Genomic DNA, 18,425 nt, shown 5'->3' with positions numbered 1-18,425 from the left:
AGGTACCCGAGGAGCAGCAGGCACTGGAGCAGCTTCGGTGATAGCAAGAGGTTCCCGTGCCTTTGCGAGGAAGGTCACTTTTGACACCCCCTACCCCCCACCCCCCCCCCCCCCCCATTTTTTTGCTAAGCCGTGCATCAGCAGCGTGGATTCCAAGAAGCAGTAGGTGTTTCTTGGCATTTTCACTGGGATTTTGGAAAGGGAAGCCGGGTAGTTAATGGGAAAAGATTGCGCCGGAGCACGGGGATGCGGAGGCTGCATACAGCCCTGGGTTTGCAGACGTGGGGAAGTTGTCGAGATGGGGAAAGGGTCGGAAGCGGCACATGGAAAATGGTGACTATGCCTTCTGTGATGAACGAATGGAAAGCAAAAGTGGGCCACCAAGAATTTTCCCTGTTTTGCAGTTTGCTGTCAGCAGAAGGTAAAGCATGTCCTTGCCAGTGTAGAATTTTACATAAACAGCTGATGTTTACATAAGCCTCCATAAGTTTGTGAGAAACACAGGGAGCAGAAGACATGGTGTTGGCTGAGCCCGGCCGTCCTGCTGCTCCGACCTGTGATAATTTCTCCTTTTTGCATTGTTGCAGAGTGAGACCAAAGTGAGCAGCTGCACCTTCCCCCAAGCAACCACCTGCGTTACGCATCTCCTCTGGAATGGACAATGGAACGGTTTCTGGCTTTATCATGATCAAAAACTTCTTCCTCTTCTGCGTCTCCATGAGTTTAGCTGGCCGCTTCGGGTAAGTTGCCAATTACGTTTGGATTTTTGCTGTGGCTTTTGGAAGGAAATGAAAAGCTTTGGCTCCATGCGGTGTGGAGCAGCAGAACAAAACAAGCAAGCTTTGCGTTTGATCTGAACGTTGTGGTGTTGCGAGAAGAGGGGTGGGTTGCTTTCCTGCTCCACCTCAGCATCTCATACTGCTTCTGTAGGAGGGCTTCTGTAGGGGGGGACGTGGAGAGCTTGGACAGGGCCTGGGTGATCTGAGCAGGGCACAGCACAGGCAGTGCTGCACAGCAGGACACAGGGTGTGCTCTTGGCTGGGTCACACTCCAGCACTGGGACAGCTCGGAGGGACAGCTGAGTTGGAAACTTGCTGAGATAACCAGAAATTGCACTTCTCAGAAGCGTGTAACAAGGAATTCCGTTTCCTGATTTTGCTGTAGATGCTGTCTTGACGGTGACATTCAGAAATACTATTGTGAAATACTCCTACGATTGTTCTTCAATAAACAGAAAAGCAGAAACCCCCTAGCTATCCATTTCCCCTAAACCTAGAGATCCTATGGACTTCTCAAAATAAGAATGTGCCACTGAGAAGCATTTAGCAAGTGCCCTGGAAACGTAGGTTGATTCTTTTTTTTTTTTTTTTTTTTTTTTGTGGAGGAGAACAATTATTTATGATTTCACTAGAAGAAAGAAATGAATCCTCCCCGTGTGCTGATTCACAAGCATGCCCATCAGTGCCTTGCTAGAAGAAGGTACAAAATGGAGATGCAAATCAGCTTCTGGTTTCAATTAAAATGTTTTTTTTCCAGATTGGAACTGGAAGAAAGACCAGAATTTGAAAGATGTCTGTCTGTACTGTAAACAGGACTGAGCCCTCTCTTCAGTGTATGCCTTGTGCAGTCCTACAGTGAGCACGGTGCCGTGTCTGAGCAGCTGCAGACCTGCACACCGCAGGGAGGGCAAAGAGCTGCAGTCCACTGTGGGCATCTTGGAATAGCTGGAGTCTGCTTTCACTGCAGCCTAGGGCAAAACTCCCACTGGGCTTTCTAGTAGAAATGGAGAGGACTAAGATGGTTGTCCCTTGTCTTGGCATGGCAGGGATTTAACAAAGTATTCTCACATTGAGAAAACTATGGGTTGTAACCCTTCCTGACCTTCCTTCATCCCAGCAGAAGGTTTCAACTGCAGTAGTTTGGCAAGACATTTTTGGTGCGGGGTTTGTCTACCTTGTAACTGCATTACTCCTCTAAGAGAAGAACAGATATGCAGTACTGCAGAACAAAGGGCCTAACTCTCCCTTTCAACTTCAGGTAAACACTGAATCCCAGTCCTAAGTAGGTATCCTCACGGCCCATAACCTGCCAGAGGACAGCTAGAGGAATCTAGGACATTTGTTTTTGTGAGTTATCCAAAAGCTGCTGTGCACTAAAATGAGATCATCACGTAACTGCCCTCCCACCCCCCAATTTCTGATCTCGTAATTTTAGTCAGGGCCTGCAGAGATAAGCAGCTCCAATTGACTGCACCACTCACACGCTGCCTTAGGGCTGAATTTTGACCCTGCTCAAAAGACAGAGGATGCTCCAGCGCTTCTGTTTCGGAGGCAGAAGCAGTTTCAGAGTGTAATTTGCTAAGTGCTTTGGGACTGACTCTTCAGGACAGAGCGGTACAATTTGCATGTAGGCTGCTTTATTAACTGCTACGATCCAGAATCTAATACTGATAATACTTGCTGTTGCTATCAGATTATTTTTTATTAGCTTCATCCACGTTTGAATTGCCCTGCTACATTTCAGTGCTTTCAGCAGTGTGCTAAACAAAAGTGATTGGTCAAATGGCCACAAATTAGACACAAAATACAGTAGGGCATTAGAGATGAGGGCAGAGATTTGTTTACAGTTCTCTGTAGTCATTCCATGATTATATTAAATCATAAATACAGTGTTTGCTGACATAGCCAAAGCCACCTTTGGGGATTCTGATGCACGATGCCTGGTAAAATAAATAGGAATTATGTATCTCAGTCTCCTAGGCTACTTCAGAAATCTCAGCAAAAGTCTGTGATTAACGGTTAACATAAATGTGGAATGACTACTGAGTGCTATCCCCATCAGTAGGCTGTAGAGAAAGAAAGACTGTAGGCATTGTTGTAAAAGTTATTTAAAGAAAAGTCACTGAATCAAACTTTCAAGACATAGGTTAAAGGAGAAGAGTATGCGACCCCCCCTATTCTTGTTGCCTAACAATTTTATGAGCCCACTCTGCGTAACGAGTCCAGCACAGGTTGAGGCTTTTTCAGGCTTCTGTGATTTCAGCCTGGAGTTGCATAATGTTGTGAGGAGCTAAGATACGCTACTGAAGTATTTCAAGATAGTTGTCTTGAAGGTGAATATTTGGAATAGAGTAGACCAGACTAAACTAGAATACAATAGAATAGCTCAGATGGAAAGGACCTACAAAGATCATCAAGTCCCACTGCCTGACCAGGGCTAACCAAAAGTTAAAGCATATAGCACTTAGGCAGTAATTTGAATCGTTAGAAATAAATCATAATTGTGAAGAATGTTTTCAGATGAGATGAGAATCTGATTTCTTCCATCTGTTTGACATGAAGGGTTGCATTGAATTCAGTCGTGTTTCATGTCTGCAAGGTAGGATCATACTGCCAATAGCAAGCAGGAGGTGGGTGCTCTCCTGCCATCACGTCGGAGGAAAAACAGAATATTTGGATTTGAGTTTCTGCAAGATTAACGTGGTGATGTGGTGATCCGTGGTGAGGCAGAGCACCTTGGGTTGAGCACCCCATGGGTAGGATCCTGTCCTGGCAGAGGGGTGCAGTGGCACTGCTGAGCACCCTGCCTTGTGTGGGCTGTCAGGATAGGTGACTGCTGTGGATGAGCAGGAAGATGTCCCACATGCCTGGCCCTGTGCCAGCCCTCCCTGCTGCACACTGGCTCTTCGTTGCCAGCCTCAGGCTGCCCATGGACATCCCTCTTGACGTGCTGGCAGCACGCGCTCCCTGCGCATACTTGCATTTTGTCATGCAGTTTCAGGAATCTGTCCGAGAGCTGAACCAGCAGGGACGGATGTTGTTGGTGTAACCACAGATCAGCTACCATCTGCTAATAATATTTGCAATTGTAGAAACATGGGAAGCAGAAGATTGCAATTAAACGTAGCTGTAGCCAACGCAACACGTCTCTGCTCGTGGTGAGACTCTTGCTGTGGCAGCTTGGTGGTTTCACATACTTTCCCATTATTCACTGCCCTTATCACTGAGAACATAATCCTACTATTTAGGCTAAGCATACCTCCCCTTCAGCTCGTGGCATTTACTTCACACTGGTCTCTGCAGCACTGAGCAGCTAGTTCTGCTGGTTTACGCTTGCTGAGTAGTCACAGATGCTAGGGAGCTCTTCCTCATATTTTTAAGACTAATTTTCTGTAAATTATCATATGCTTACATGGTTGTGCTCATCCATTTATGTTTTGTATCCTGTTTTTTCTTTCTTCAGTGGCTCCAGATAACTTTATGAACCCATCAGCCCAATTCAACAAATGGAAAAACGGGTTTGCTAGAAATGCTGAGAGAAGGCAGGTGGAGGTTCACCCTTCTGCCCAGCAGAAAGCTGCCCGTGAGCCTACATTTTGGCAGCCTGGAAGCGCAGGGGGTGTTGGGAGGTGCTGAAATGGATGTTAAGGTGCAAGGGGGTGAAGGTGATAAAATGTTACCCCATGGGAAACAGGCTTTCATCGCAATGCTCACAGAAGGCTTGTACTTAGAAGGTTGTGAAGTACAGCTCTTGGTGAATAAAAAAACGTCATTATTCTTAAAGAATCTCTAGGGACCATTGAAGTTTCATTATTTTCAGTCAGTCCTCTCCCATATTCTGATGTTTTGTGGAAGAACTGAGGTTTTGGTGCACAAATTCACAAAACAATATTGGCATTTTCAGATCTCAAGAATCGGTGACAAAGGGATGGTGAGATGCTCACTTAGAGAAATGAATCTATTTCCTTTGATATCTGGCCAGCTGACAGTATCCAGAAGTGTGCAAATGGATTCTCCACCATCTTCTACATAAACTGCTGATTTGTCTTGAGGCCTGGTATAATTCCTAATCCTATTGAAGCAAGTTCTTGTAAACTTTATTCTTAGAGAGAAAAAATGCAGCTTTCAATTGCAAAGTACTCCTCAGTTATTTCTTTAGTGTCTCTCACTTAAAAAAAAAAATGTTTTGGGAAAATTGTGAAGTGTCTGTAGTCTGTTTTCCTCTTATTACAACAGAACTATGAATAGAACATGACACGATTTTGACTAGATGGCAAAAAAGGGAATGATTAAAATGGTAAGCGATGAACTCATCAGAAGAGGTAGCTGAGCATTTTTAGAGAGTTAGTGGATTTTACTCTGATGGCTCTTTCTGTAGGTCTGATGGCTCTTTCTGTAGCATATGGTTTTTTCAGTCACCCTGAAACTGCAATATTAAATAAATGTAATGAGAAGTATTCCTGGTTGTTTTAGTTTATGTTCAATACCGAGCTTTAAATTTAATTATCTTTGAATTTTCTTAGCATCTTCGAAGGTTCTTTCCTAGGTTTATTTTTACTCCGTAACTGAAAACATTCCCTTAAAAACATTTTTGGTTGCAACAAGAAGATAATGTGCTTAGCTACCAATTTTTTTGATAAAACCTAGTCTTCATGCATGTGGAAATAATTGGTTTAAGATATCGCCTGTGTTCTCACTACTCGTAGAGCTACAGTATCTAATATAAAACAACGTATGTAACTTTGCCAGTACAGTCTTAAAGCTCTTACGTTGGAAAAGGCAACTTCAGCATTTACACCGAAATGAGAATTGCTATTTTATAAGCAATCTCAGGAATACACACAAAATGCTAACTTTTCTGTGAAATAAAAAGCAACATTTGCATTAATAGCAAACAGTAATCCATCTACAGACAGAACTTCACACAATACTGACATTTCTCTGAAAGTCAGCATCAGATGCCGTCTTTTTCGGGTAAAGTGATCTGCCAAATCTAAATTGGATTGCTGTTTTGCAGATGAAGTGCTGACTTTTTATGAGTCTTCATCCTAGTCACTTCCCCAGCTTTTTTTATCTATTAATTAGATTTTTCTGTGAACTATACAAAACTATACACATATTTCAGTACTTAGGGTGTGTATAGTGTTGTGGTGAAATGTCTATAGCCAAGACAGAACAAAGCACCATCAATTACTTGTATTATTGGAGAGGTTATGAGAGCTAGTTGTATTTTGTCCCATCCCTACGAAAATAGTTCAATGGAAATCTTCTCTCTGAGCTGAATTGGTGTTGAATTCAGATGTGAGCACTAAAAATAACAAGCTTTTTCAAGAGCAGAGAAACTAGTGAAGCTTTGTATGCTACGTGCCTGGCACTGTACCTTTACAATAATCCCTGCTCCTTATTTGCCATCCCTTGTTCCCATCGCCCATTGCACCACCTGTCTTTTACCTCTGCAGTCCATTTCTCCCTGTATCTTTCCTAATTGCCTGCAAATCTCCTCTGTATCTCTTAATTAGCAGAGAGGAGGTGGGCTGATTTTGCTGAGGCTGTTTTTGAGCTACATACGTGCTGACTGGCCCAGTCAGCAAGCCAGAGGGAATAGATGGCTGCTGACCTCCCATTTTTACTTAATGAGGCATTAATTTAGATCGCTCTCCCCTTGTCTAGTCACTGCTTCTCGTGAAACTTGTGGAAATGAAATGAAGTTTGATCTCTCTGCCTCTCTGTCACGTACATTGGAAAGTGGGAATGGATTCCTACGTTGATGCGGTGGAACAGGCAGACAGCATGATGCATGTCTCTTTCTCTTGAGAAAAAGGCTAAAAAGAAATGAGAAAAGTTTTAAATAGTGCTTTTACCAAAGCATTAATTATGATAGCTGAAGAATCTGTGATAATTTCATCTCCTGTCCTTTTTTGTTAGACTGTCACTTGTAACACTCAGTAGTGAGCTCATTCGATTATGATTGACAAACAGTATAGTATTTGTCTTGAATGGCTTGGCATATCAGGCAGGATGTCTAATGTCTCTTTAATCATAGAATCATTAAGGTTGAGAAAGACCATTAAGATCATCTACTCCAACCATCAACATCCCTACCATTCCCACTGACCAAGTCCCTCAGTGCCACATCCACACGGTTCTTGAACACCTCCCGGAACAGAGACCATCACCTCCCTGTGCCACTGCCTCACCGCTCTTTCTGAGAATAAATTTTTCCTTAATAGCCAGCCTGAACTTCCCCTGCTGCAACTTAAAGCCATTTCCTCAGTGCCAACATCCCCTGTGCTATGAGGATCACTTCAGGTCAAGTGTTTCCTCATGATTTGGTGTTTTTAGAAATCATACTAGCTCCTTGCTCCCCTTTCCTGAGAGGCTTTGCAATCCTTTCTTTTTTCAGCAGAAGCACACAAGATATACTGGGGGACAGATGCACGACTGGGTCTGACTGGGAGGGGCTATGTGACCACCAGCATGAGGCAGACCTTGTGTCCCCAAACAGTCTGCACCAAGAGTGACGTACATGGGTGTCAGCAAGGTCCTGTTAGTGTAAGCCTCGTGAAGGGAAAACCAGGTTGAAGTCCTTTATTTTTCTTCTTATAAATCCAGTTTTGCTAGGTAAGTATAGTGCATATTTTACAAATGTTCTGCAAGGCAGTGTATTCAGAGGAGTGCTTTGAGACTCTCTACTTAATTATAGATTTATTTCCCTGCTGACTATTAGTAAATAAACACAGATTTTATTTATTTTGTAAACTCTGGGTCACTCGGTCACAATGAGTTCAGATTGAGTGTAAGTGATCTCTGTCCCTTGACAGGGTGCTTAAGATGGTGTGTGGTTATCAGCAGAGTGATGTGCCCTTCGTAGCAGATGAAACATTTGTTGGCAATTTCAGTAGAGACTTAAACTTGAATCAAACACTGAGTCTGAGCAAGCTTTCCATCTGAAGCGCTCATTGCTTGCTGCAGGTGAAGTATTTTTATTGATAAACTTGAGGTAAGCAAAACCATTAGTAACCACAGGATTCTCTTGAATGAAAATAAAATGGTGCTAGAAGTGCAAGTTCCAGTTGTGCTGTGGGAATCCTTCTAGGTGCTTTTCTGTAAGCCAGCTTCAGATCTGAGCCATGGACACCTGAGCAGACAAGTTATGAATTAAACATGGTAATATTTTTCTGGCTTGAAGGTCAATATCTGAAACACTTCTTTCTGTAACTCACTGAAATAAAGAATTCAGATCAAGAGCAGAAGAAAACAAACCTGGCCGAAACCTTATGGAATGAGGCCCACTACATGCTGTTATTATTTGCGTACTACAAGGAGGGAAACTAATTAATGTAGAGGAGAGATGAGGAATGAAGAACTGTGGGTTTCATTCTGCAGTATTCCTTTCAGGAAAAAACAAGGAGCAGGTGAAATGAGAGGGGAGGCAGGCTCTTATCATGAAGTTTCCACAAGTCTGACGCCCCATGCTGCTAACAGCTTTTGATGAGTCTCTTTTCTTTCGCATGAAACAGCTTATCTCAAACGCCGACAGCACCAGGAAAAGAGGACACCAATGATAACATTACCATCTTCACCAGGATCTTGGATGGCCTGTTGGATGGCTACGACAACCGGCTGCGCCCAGGACTAGGAGGTAGCAGAGCTGGGTGGCTGTGGCAGTGAACGTGCAAGCGGTGGTCACTGACCCCTTGCCACCCTCCCACAGAATCACAGAATCATGGAATCATTGAGGTTGGAAAAGACCTCTTAAATCATCTAGTCAACTATCCCTGTGCCAACCGTATTGCCCACAAAACTATGTCTCTAAGCAGGGCACCTGCTATCAGCAGAGCCTTGATCAGAGGGATGGGTTTCATTAACCAAACAGGGCCCAGAAAGTAGACTTGTCTTTGGACAGGCAGAGCTCTGTGCAAGAATAACTGAAGGCTTTTTCTGTTGGTCGTGTGAATCATTTAAGTTGAGTGAGGAGAGCATGTGTGATGCCTGCTTTCTGCAACTGAATACAGTTTGGATTTCTTTTCTCTCTCTTTTAAGGTGAGCGAGACAGGGTGCTATCAGGTTGCTGCAGGGTTCCCTAGCTGGTCAGCATGTATAAAATTATGCCAGTGACAAGAACCTCTGTTAAAAACAGAACCCCAGACCTCCTGTATTTAGACAGCTACAGCAAAGCTCTATTGATACATCATTTCAATAACCTCTACAGCAGCTATTTTAAAGCTGTAACATGTGAGTAGTTACTTGCCATCCTAACCCTGTTGAGCCCTCTCTCAGCTCTCTTTCCTCCAGATTTCTCTCATCTTCTACTCATGTGTAAACCATCTGTTATGTTTCTTCCTCGCCCTTTTTTAATCCAACTACCCCCACCCCTTCCTCTTATGAGACCAACACATTGCTTTCATTCCTTTCTCTCCTTTTCCTCTCACTTTACACGGAGATGCTTGAAAATAGGGCTCAGTGCTCCCATCTTATGTAATGAACTTCTGAAATTTCTAGGAAGCTATGCCTATAGTTCTCTAGGTCTCCCTTTGGGCCTCTGCCCTGCGAACTCTTAGGCTGTCTCTTGGCATTCCTCTAGCAGCATGCTTGGCCTCGGAGTCTAAAGATTTCTTTGTCAGCTTTGTGACCAATATGCCTTTTGGCCTTTAGTTCAGGCCTCCCTCTAGATCTCTAAGGTTCTATACCAGCCTCTAAGTGTTTTGGCCTCGAAGCCTCAAGGCGCTCCTCTGGGCTTCAGGCTTGAGTCTTGAAAATCTGGGCAGTAGAACTAATTCCACCTAACTTTGAACAACTGTAGTGCAGATGTCTGCCATCAAGCAAACCAGCCCGGTAACTGGAGGGAAACAGGCCTTTCCAAGGCATACTTACCCTATGGCCAGTGGTGAAAGTGAGGTCAGGGGAACTACAACTTTGAAGGGCCCGTTTCATTCCAGTGATCATAGGGAAAGAGCCTGGGCTCTCAACGGTTGATATTTGCATTTGATCAGGGATGAAATGTCTCTTTAAACATTTTGTTAATTTCAAGCTTTTGGGGATTTTGGAGTGATTCAGAAGTTGTTAAAAGAGAAATGTATCAGAAGCACGAACTGCATCTTAAAGCAATTACTGACTCAGAGTCTATATTTGTTGCAGAGAGAATAACTCAGGTGAAAACAGACATCTATGTTACCAGTTTTGGCCCGGTGTCAGACACAGAGATGGTAAGTTCTAGCACATGGCTTCCGACTCACTTGTATTTACTGACCCTGTGGTAACCTGCTTGTTTTTTTGTGCAAGGAATACACCATAGATGTGTTTTTCCGACAAAGCTGGAAGGACGAAAGGCTTCGATTCAAAGGACCTATGCAGCGTCTCCCTCTCAACAACCTGCTTGCCAGCAAAATCTGGACGCCAGACACTTTTTTCCACAACGGCAAGAAGTCTATTGCTCACAACATGACGACACCAAACAAACTTCTGCGCCTTGAGGATGATGGCACTCTGCTGTACACAATGAGGTAACACCCTGGATTCACTTATTCTTAAGCAGTTTCCCAGGTAGATCTGCAAATTCAGGAGGGAAGCGTGGCACTTACCCCACCCACAGCAGAGCCATGCAACCAGTCATTCACAGATATTAATATGAATATCAAGAAAAGAGGAAAACGTAATCACTGCCTACAAGTACCAATTAATTTGTAGCTTCTGAATACTGCTGGTGCTTAGATATTTCCTTTGATTAAGTGAAAAACATACTCTCAACAGATTCGATGATTCTGTTCATCTTTTTTAGTGCAGATCTGTTCCCTCTTACTGTTTGTGTTTGTAGCTGCAGTGTTAATTGCAGAACTGTCCCAAAGGCCACACAGACTGGCATCTTGTTCTGGGGCACTACAGTTTGAACCCTTGAAGCTTTTGTTATTACTTTCTCTATTTCACTAATTGTTCTAAAAGGCAAATCATCACAGGGATAAATGAAGTATGCTAGAAGCGCTGAGGAGCTGTTTTAGCAAGTATTTTCCTGAAAACAAAGCTGGCAGTACACTGTCAGAGGACAAATTTGCATCTGAGTTCTTCAGGGTTCTTCAGGTTGACTAGAGGATACTGTCAGGCTTCATCATTGCATAACCTAGATATTATATATAATATCAGTGACATTAGAGGATTGTCTGAAGTTCTTCTCAGGCCAAATCCCATGTCAGTATATGGCGATTTGCTCATTAAAAGTAATTAGGCTGTAGTAATTAAGATTTCCACGTATCTTCAGCAAAGTCTTCTCTGAGAGTGTAGTCATATAGAGAACACTTGAAAAGAGATGAAAGAAAAAACCTACTACTCTAAGCTTGTCTGATAGGAGTCTGTAGTCTCATAGGAGCACGAGTCCCGTCAGAGTGTCTGGGGAGCTGGCATTAGGTCCTGGGGTGCCTAGAAATGAGGATTTTGAGAACTTGCCCCCCAGTGAAGGTAAGCACTCCTATCCTGGCTGTGGGGCTGGCTGTTTAGGGCTAGTAGAGTTTTGGGGGGCTTTAAGTGGTTAATGTTTGTTTGGTTCAGGAATTACATTTCTGTATGGAGGCACCTAAATGTTCTTAAGGTTTATTTCAGATGTTTTGGTCCTGATTATTTACTCATTTGTTATTTGACCCTATTGTTAAATCCCTTCCCTTGAATGGAACAGAGGAAAAGAGATACAGGAGATGTAAGGTATCCTTAAGTACATCCTTACAGCTTTAGATAATCACATTTGTAAAACTGCTCAACTGCTGAAAAAGCTAAGAGGTGATACAGGTCGTGTTAAAAAGGAAAAAAGAGCTCACTTTCTCTTCTGCTATACATATTGCTGTTTTTTCTCATGGTTTTTGCTGAATTAGTGATCGCTGCAATAGAATCGTAGGACCACTAAGGTTGGAAAAGACCTCTCAGATCATCTAGTCCAACCATCAGCCCACCCCCACCATGCCCACTGACCACGTCCCTCAGTGCCACATCCACACGGTTCTTCAACACCTTCAGGGATGGTGACTGCACCACCTCCCTGTGCAGCCTGTGCCACTGCCTCACTGCTCTTTTTGAGAAGAAATTCTCCCTAATATCCAACCTGAACCTCCCCTGGCACAAGTTGAGGCCATTACTTCTTTTCCTATCGCTGTTACCTGGGAGAAGAACCAATCCCCACCTTGCCACAACCGCCTTTCAGGTCACTGTTGAGATCAATAAACTCCTGAATCTACATGAGGATATGCATACATGTTTAGATTAATGAAAGTCAAAATAACTATAAGAGAAACCTGTTTCAAAAAAAAAGTTGGTAACTCTTGCCTTAAAAGCAGCCCCACTGCAGCCAGGGCTGCCTTTGTGCACCCCCAAAGACTGCCACTGATGCGTTTCCTGATGATTTTTAAGCAAGTAACAGAGACACCTAAAGAAACAGAACAAGACCTGAGCAAGCTGCCGTTGCCTCTCAGCTGCTCTGTGGAAGTAGCTCTGTCAGGGAGTGGTAAAACCAGGGCCATAGGCTGTGTGTGTACCAGAGAGAAGGCTGCCCTGCTCCAGCAACGTTTGGACTTGGTTCAGATGTTTTTGTTGTCCTGCTACATGTCTTTACCAGGCAACCTCGTTTTATTGGCTCATAACCCAAGAAGCAGCAGCAGAGATGAGGAGGGCTCAGGCAGCCTTACCCTCCCTTCTATGAAGAGCCTGGCGATGTGTGTCACTGACACTCTCAAAATGTTAGGTTAGGGCTTCTTGGGATTTGTGTTTTTTGTAGGCTACAGGAAGATGCAGAATACTTCTGTAGCCTAAAAAACATGAGACAATTTTATTTTTTTTCTTTTTGTGTAGAGTATTCAGTGTGGGTGTGCATGTGTATGGAAATAAATTCCAACTAACCATGCTGTATGTGATAAGAAATGGAGCGCAAAGCTTTTTAAATAGCTTCCCTTCCACTATTGCAAGTAATAACTTTTTAAAAATAAAAGAGTGTACATTCTATTCTGTTCAAACTCACGCTGGGAGGCTGCTGTGATGAGATGTGGGGAGCTGTGCTGCCTTCAGGATCACGGTCTGTCTTGGTGGGCAGTTCATCAGCAGTAGTGGTGCTGTGCCAGGAGGCAGTGGAAGAGCCTGACCTGACTGTGCAGCATGGCTGTGACCTGTGCTTACCCCTCAAGCAGATCTTGACAGAGATATGGCTGCGCAGTGCTGCCAGAATGGCATTTCTTGAGAAATTAGAATGCGGGACTCAGGGCTTTTTGTCTTAGCAGCAGTGCGCTGGTGGAGGATGCTGGACCTCAGCTGGGGCATGAGCCTTGTGTTCTGCAGGTCCCACCCCACTCACTTGGCTCACAGGATCTGGAGATGTGGAGACAGCCCTCCCTTAGCTCTTCATCCCCCTCATTTCCAAGGAGGAATTGTGAGCTTCCCAGACTGTACGTAGGAGTAATCTGTGCCGGGAGGATTGGACCCTCTGTCATTGACAAAGATGCCTGAATTGCTTTTGCAACCTCGCATCTGGCTGCCTGAATGAAGAGGAGGAGAGCAGCTGAGCCAACGTTGACCCTCCTCTTATTTGACTTCCAAATATACGAGTTTGATCAGCTGAGCAAACTTCCAGCTCTAGCACTTGGCAGTACATATATTTTCATGATAAATGTGTTTACTTATAAAGAGAACTGAATTTTTTGCATGTTGCATTCCATGATTTGTAGTCTAGGTCAGGAATTGGTAGGATATATTTTGCTGTAGAACCGCAATAAATATGCTTCTGTAACGTACAGTTTTAAAACTTTTCTGCCTGAACATTAGAACACAATGTGCTCTTTAGATAGATTTCATAAACAGCAATATTATCTGTGGGGAATAGCTTAATAGTTCTGATTGTCTTTGATTTTGGTAGGCCTTATCTCTTCTATTTTGTTGGTTTACAAATGATACGACACTGAATTGAGTGTTGCAAATTCTTTCTCTGCCCCTAGAGGGGAGTGTTGTCTGCAGCTCCATTTTCAATTATCTATTCCGTAAGAGCGCTGTGGTAAAGGGTCGGTATTTCACTCATCTGTATAGAAAATGGCTTTGTGAAAGCAGGCAAAAATTTTATTCTTCTGTCCCTTCAAATGCTTGAAAAATATTTAGATTATCTGAGTCGGGAAATAAATGCTATTAAAAGCATAAAGCTCATTTGTTCCTTAAAACTACTCTGTTTCAAGGACAATGGTTTAAGCAGACCTTTCAAGCTAAGAGAATTCAACTGTCTCAGTGAGCAGCTTTTCTGTACTCAATGGGGGATGACTGTAGAAATTTCAGCTTTGATAAACTTTGCTGTAGAACACTGGAAGAATGCCTTTTTTTTTTTTTTTTTTTGGCCAGAAATTGTGTGGAGCAGATGATGTTTGCCTTTGGAGCGTAACTGAGCTTTTGGCCAGCAGTTGATAGACAACTGAACTTGATTTTTTTTCAGCTTTTAGATGCTGAACATTCTTTTAATCTCATGATAAGGTCTAAACTCCTTGGAGCCCAATTCTTACCTTCAGTTTGAATGGAACCAGGCCACCTTTGCTACCTCTAGGTATCTAAACATCTGCCATAATTTGGAATTTTAACTGTCACATGGTCGTGTGTGTGATGTATATGCAAATAGATTTCCTCGTTATTATTACAACAATTGAAGGCTGCCAGAGATTCTAGCTGTGGTTACATTTATATCATGGAATTATGGAATCACAGAATAGCTTGGATTGAGGGGGACTTTAAAATCCACTTGGCTCCAACCCCTGCCCTGGGCTGGGGTTGGTCCCACCCAACTCAGGCTGCCCAGGTCAGCCTGGCCTTGAGTGCTTCCAGGAGTATGTTGCATTAAGCAGCATCTGCATAATTTACTGGCTTGAGACTGCAGACATTTGTCTGTACGGTTAAGAAACTACCAAAATCTTTTGTATGGCTCCAAAATTCATTTATTTTTACTGTTTGTGGAAGTCATTTAAAATTCAGTGTTGTGTAGATAGGCCATCCGCTTGATGGCAGCATCAGCATGCTGCTGGGCATTCTGAGTGGATGCATAGTTTGCCTAGCTGGAATTGCTAGTTCCTGTGTTAACACTCAGCATTAAAATTGCATGTGCAAGTTTACACGTGTTCTGGATGCGTTAGCACACAGTCTGCTCTTCTATGAAACATTTCCATAGCAAGCTGGTAATTTCATACTGTAGATCTCTTGACTATAACATCAACTAACGGGAGATGCAGTGCTGTTTTCAAGGCTTCCATTAGGAAAGTCAGGTTTTGTTTGCTTGTTTTGATTTTTTATTTTTAGGGAAAAATAGTTATGTGAGAAATATGTGGGTTTGCAAGCACTGGTGGTGCCAGAAAGTGCCCTTTCCCAGATGGAGATTTGCTTGCATGGCCCTGAGTGAGCAGTGACCAAAAAAATCTATACTTTAAAAAGAGATGTTAATCTTCAGTCAGCCTTCTAGATGAGAACATTTCTGTTCAAATTGTGCGTGTTGTTCTTACTTCAGAAGGAAAGTCTCATTTTTGCATCCATTTATATTTACAGAAAAGGATCTGGCAATGCTTTGGGCATTGTATAAATATTACTAAACTAATTGAGAGCTATTACAAATGTACATTTCCTTTCAATGTATTAAAGACCTGCTGCCTCTGCTTTCCTATTCAAACTTCAAAAAGCCTGAAGCTCGAAGAAAAAAAAATAATTTCTTCACTTTGTGCTGAAGCTTGCAGAGTGGTGAAAAACAACTATGATGCCACGGACTCTCAGCTGCTTATCATCAATTCAGGTTTTGACAGAGGAAGAGAAAATCGGGATATACAAAGTGAAAGGCCCTACCCTGAGGACAGTGTATCAGCAGGATTCTTGTTTTAGCACCACGTATATCAATTCTAGTTTTTCTGTTTTTAATGCACATTGCCCCATTTCTCAAAAGTTGTTCTTCAAGGAACTGAGATTTTTTGTTGCTTCAAAAATCTAGAGGTGAAATTACCCGCAGGGAGGGAAGGGCACAGGAGGAGGCTGTGATGTAACGTTAAAAATGAGAAATTATTATCTGCTCAAATATAGTCCCTATGAAGAGTGTAGGACAGTAGCCTATTCTGCTGGTAATAGAGGTGGGCAGAGCCCTTCTGAGGCCTTCATCACAGAGACACAAACTCTCACAGCAAGGGTAACATTGATTAAAAGACAAAACCCAAACTGGACCCAGTCCATCTTTGGATAAGGGAGATGTGTGGCTGGACTTTGAGGGGTTACAAAAGATCTAGCTTCAATTTTAGCTCTGTATTGAGCACAGGAGCCATTCTATCTTTCTGCTGGGGGCAGCAGGTACAGTTTCTGTCCAATTTCTAATTTTTAACAAGGAATCAGGACAAGTATCAGTTGTTTCTGCAGACAGGGTGACCTGAAACTATGTGTGTGGAAAGGAGGAGATGACGTAACAGAGGAAGGAGTAGAGTCATGCCCTGATGGCTATCCTCCAAGTATTCACAGCTTCATTGGTGACCCTGTCTTTGCCCAAATTGTTGGGCAGGTCACAGGTTCTGTGAGCAGAGCTTTGGGAGTACCTGATAGGTGTGGAGGAATTGCTTTGGTTACTCTTGTCTTTTTTATCACCAAGAGAGCAGAACATTGCAGTGAACTCTCTCATCATTTCACTTAAGCTGAAATTAAAATCTTCATCTGCCAAAGTGGAAACACCATCCCCTGAAGTACAGTTATGTTTGCACTGAAGCTGCCAGTGAGCGATCTGTAACACAGAGTGGCAGTGCACGGTTGGGATCCTCCTCAGCTAATTTCATTTGTCTGTAATGTTGATGGCTGCAGCTGAGTCTCTTGGCTCAGAATTGCTCCCAGCACAAAGAAGGGAAATTTGAAAGAAGTTGGTTGTCTCCACTGTTGTAGATATTTCCTTCAGTGTGAAAGATGCTTATTTCTCTCCACTCTTTGAGGGGGTTTCTATTTTTTTCATAGCTTCAAAAAAAAAAAGATCCTGGGAATGCTACTGTTGGTATCTATGATTAGTCACTTGAATCCCATCTTATCTGCTTATTTCCACTGGTGTTTTCTACTGTCATGCTCATGTAGTCTGGAGGATGGCATGTGTAAGCTGAGAAAAGCTGTGGAATGTTCTGGGCAGCAGCTGATCCTCTAGCTGTGTTGTGAAGAACTTGCAGTTTCCTCTTCATGCAACTTAAAGCCGAAGGCTGTGCAAGTACAGAACATGTGAGCACACTAAAATTGGGTTCACTCCTCCACTTTTGTCTAGGTGGGTGTAGGAGGGAATATATTATACCTTAGGAAGAATAAAAGAAATCCCCATAAATTGCAATCCTGCCTTTGGTAGTTTAGATGAAGGGAAAAGACTCTATGTATGATAAGAGGACAACTGGTGAGGAGAAGGCTATCTAGCAAGGGATGCCCGAGGTCTTGCCTTAGCTAAGAGCTGGTGATCAGGAAGATGCATTTAAGAGTTTGCATATTGTATGGTTTTGGAGAAAATAAGTGTTGAAGGATTTTGAGAATGAAGGTGTTTGGTATTGATAGTCACTCAGAAATAAATGGGAAGTATTGCAAGTTGAGATGGAAGCTTCTTAGGTCTAACATACTTCAGAATATTTTAGCAGATGAACGTATTAGGGTAGAGGAAAAGATGATTCCCGAAGCAACACAATTACCATGTAGGAAATTGATAGTAATTTGCCCTTCTCTGAAGACTTCATCAAATTACTAACATGTATATCAGAATAAAGTAATGCAGTAGGCTGGTTTCCTTGTGTAATGTTATGGAGCTCTAGATGTTTTGTCTGAACCATGGAAGGTAATCAAAGATTTCAGCTTTGTGTTCAGGGCTGCCAAATCATAATCCCTCCTACCTATCTTACCATGTGCATATGAGTCTAGATGTAAGAGAGTCCAAACACGCTGGTACTGCCCATCTGGTCTACCTCATCCCTTATTACTTTCTAAATCTGGCTCATTTGTCTATATAGAAAACAGTGCCTGTATTTTAGTACCTGTCTGTATAAATACAAGTGCTGTGTGATCTGGGAGGAAAGAACATAATGGTTGTGCATCAAGATGACCTGATCCAATGGAGGAATATGTGCCATACTTACAGACAGAAATAGAAGAAATAAAGCCCCTTTGGCCAGTTAGAAAATCTACACTGATCAAATTGTTTAATTGCCAGTATCAAAATCGGAGGGCGGGTGCACTGTGCCATGTCCGTCTTAGTCCTTAGCTTCCGTCTCCTCTGGCATGTGCCAGAGTTTTCTGTGCTCCCTTCCTACTCATGTACTTGGATCTTCTACTGAAGGAGGGGCCAGACAATCCCATGTGCAAACCAGGCACTGCTGTCCTTTGCTTGCTCTGTCACCAAGTGGGATGATTTTTCCTTGAGAGGTAGTGAGAAGCCAGTACACAACACTACAAAAACAGTTGTATTTCTCTCAGTTAGCACTTGGCCAAACATGCCTAAATGGCCGTGCTGCTTAGATGATCGTGACTGAAATGTGTAACGTGGACATGGGGCAATGAGTGGCACATCAAAATGAAGTATGAGTTCATTGAGGTGTTGTTTCCCACTCTACCCACATCAACAATTGCGTCAGCTTTATTGACACTGCTAGTACTAGTTAGAATTTTTGATTTTAA

At 42.9% G+C, this 18,425-nt stretch overlaps 1 protein-coding gene across 2 annotated transcripts in view; it reads left to right on the top strand.

The window, feature by feature from the left end:
- Positions 1–654: 654 nt before the first annotated feature.
- The window catches only part of GABRA5 (gamma-aminobutyric acid type A receptor subunit alpha5), a 50,288-nt gene continuing 32,517 nt past the window's right edge, over positions 655–18,425 (top strand). For both annotated transcript variants that reach the window (XM_042810237.1, XM_042810235.1), the window contains exons 1-4: positions 655–740; positions 8,300–8,421; positions 9,918–9,985; positions 10,062–10,282. In XM_042810237.1, the coding sequence (XP_042666171.1) occupies positions 655–740; positions 8,300–8,421; positions 9,918–9,985; positions 10,062–10,282 (497 nt within the window). The remainder of the gene's footprint in view (positions 741–8,299; positions 8,422–9,917; positions 9,986–10,061; positions 10,283–18,425) is intronic.

The sequence above is a fragment of the Centrocercus urophasianus genome, unplaced genomic scaffold, assembly GCF_019232065.1.
Source record: "Centrocercus urophasianus isolate 14NV4802_14NV808 unplaced genomic scaffold, USGS_Curo_1.0 seq_12, whole genome shotgun sequence".
NCBI classification, from domain to species: Eukaryota; Metazoa; Chordata; class Aves; order Galliformes; family Phasianidae; genus Centrocercus; species Centrocercus urophasianus.
The sequence above is the reverse complement of the archived record's forward strand: the minus strand, read 5'-3'. Positions and strand labels throughout refer to the sequence as shown.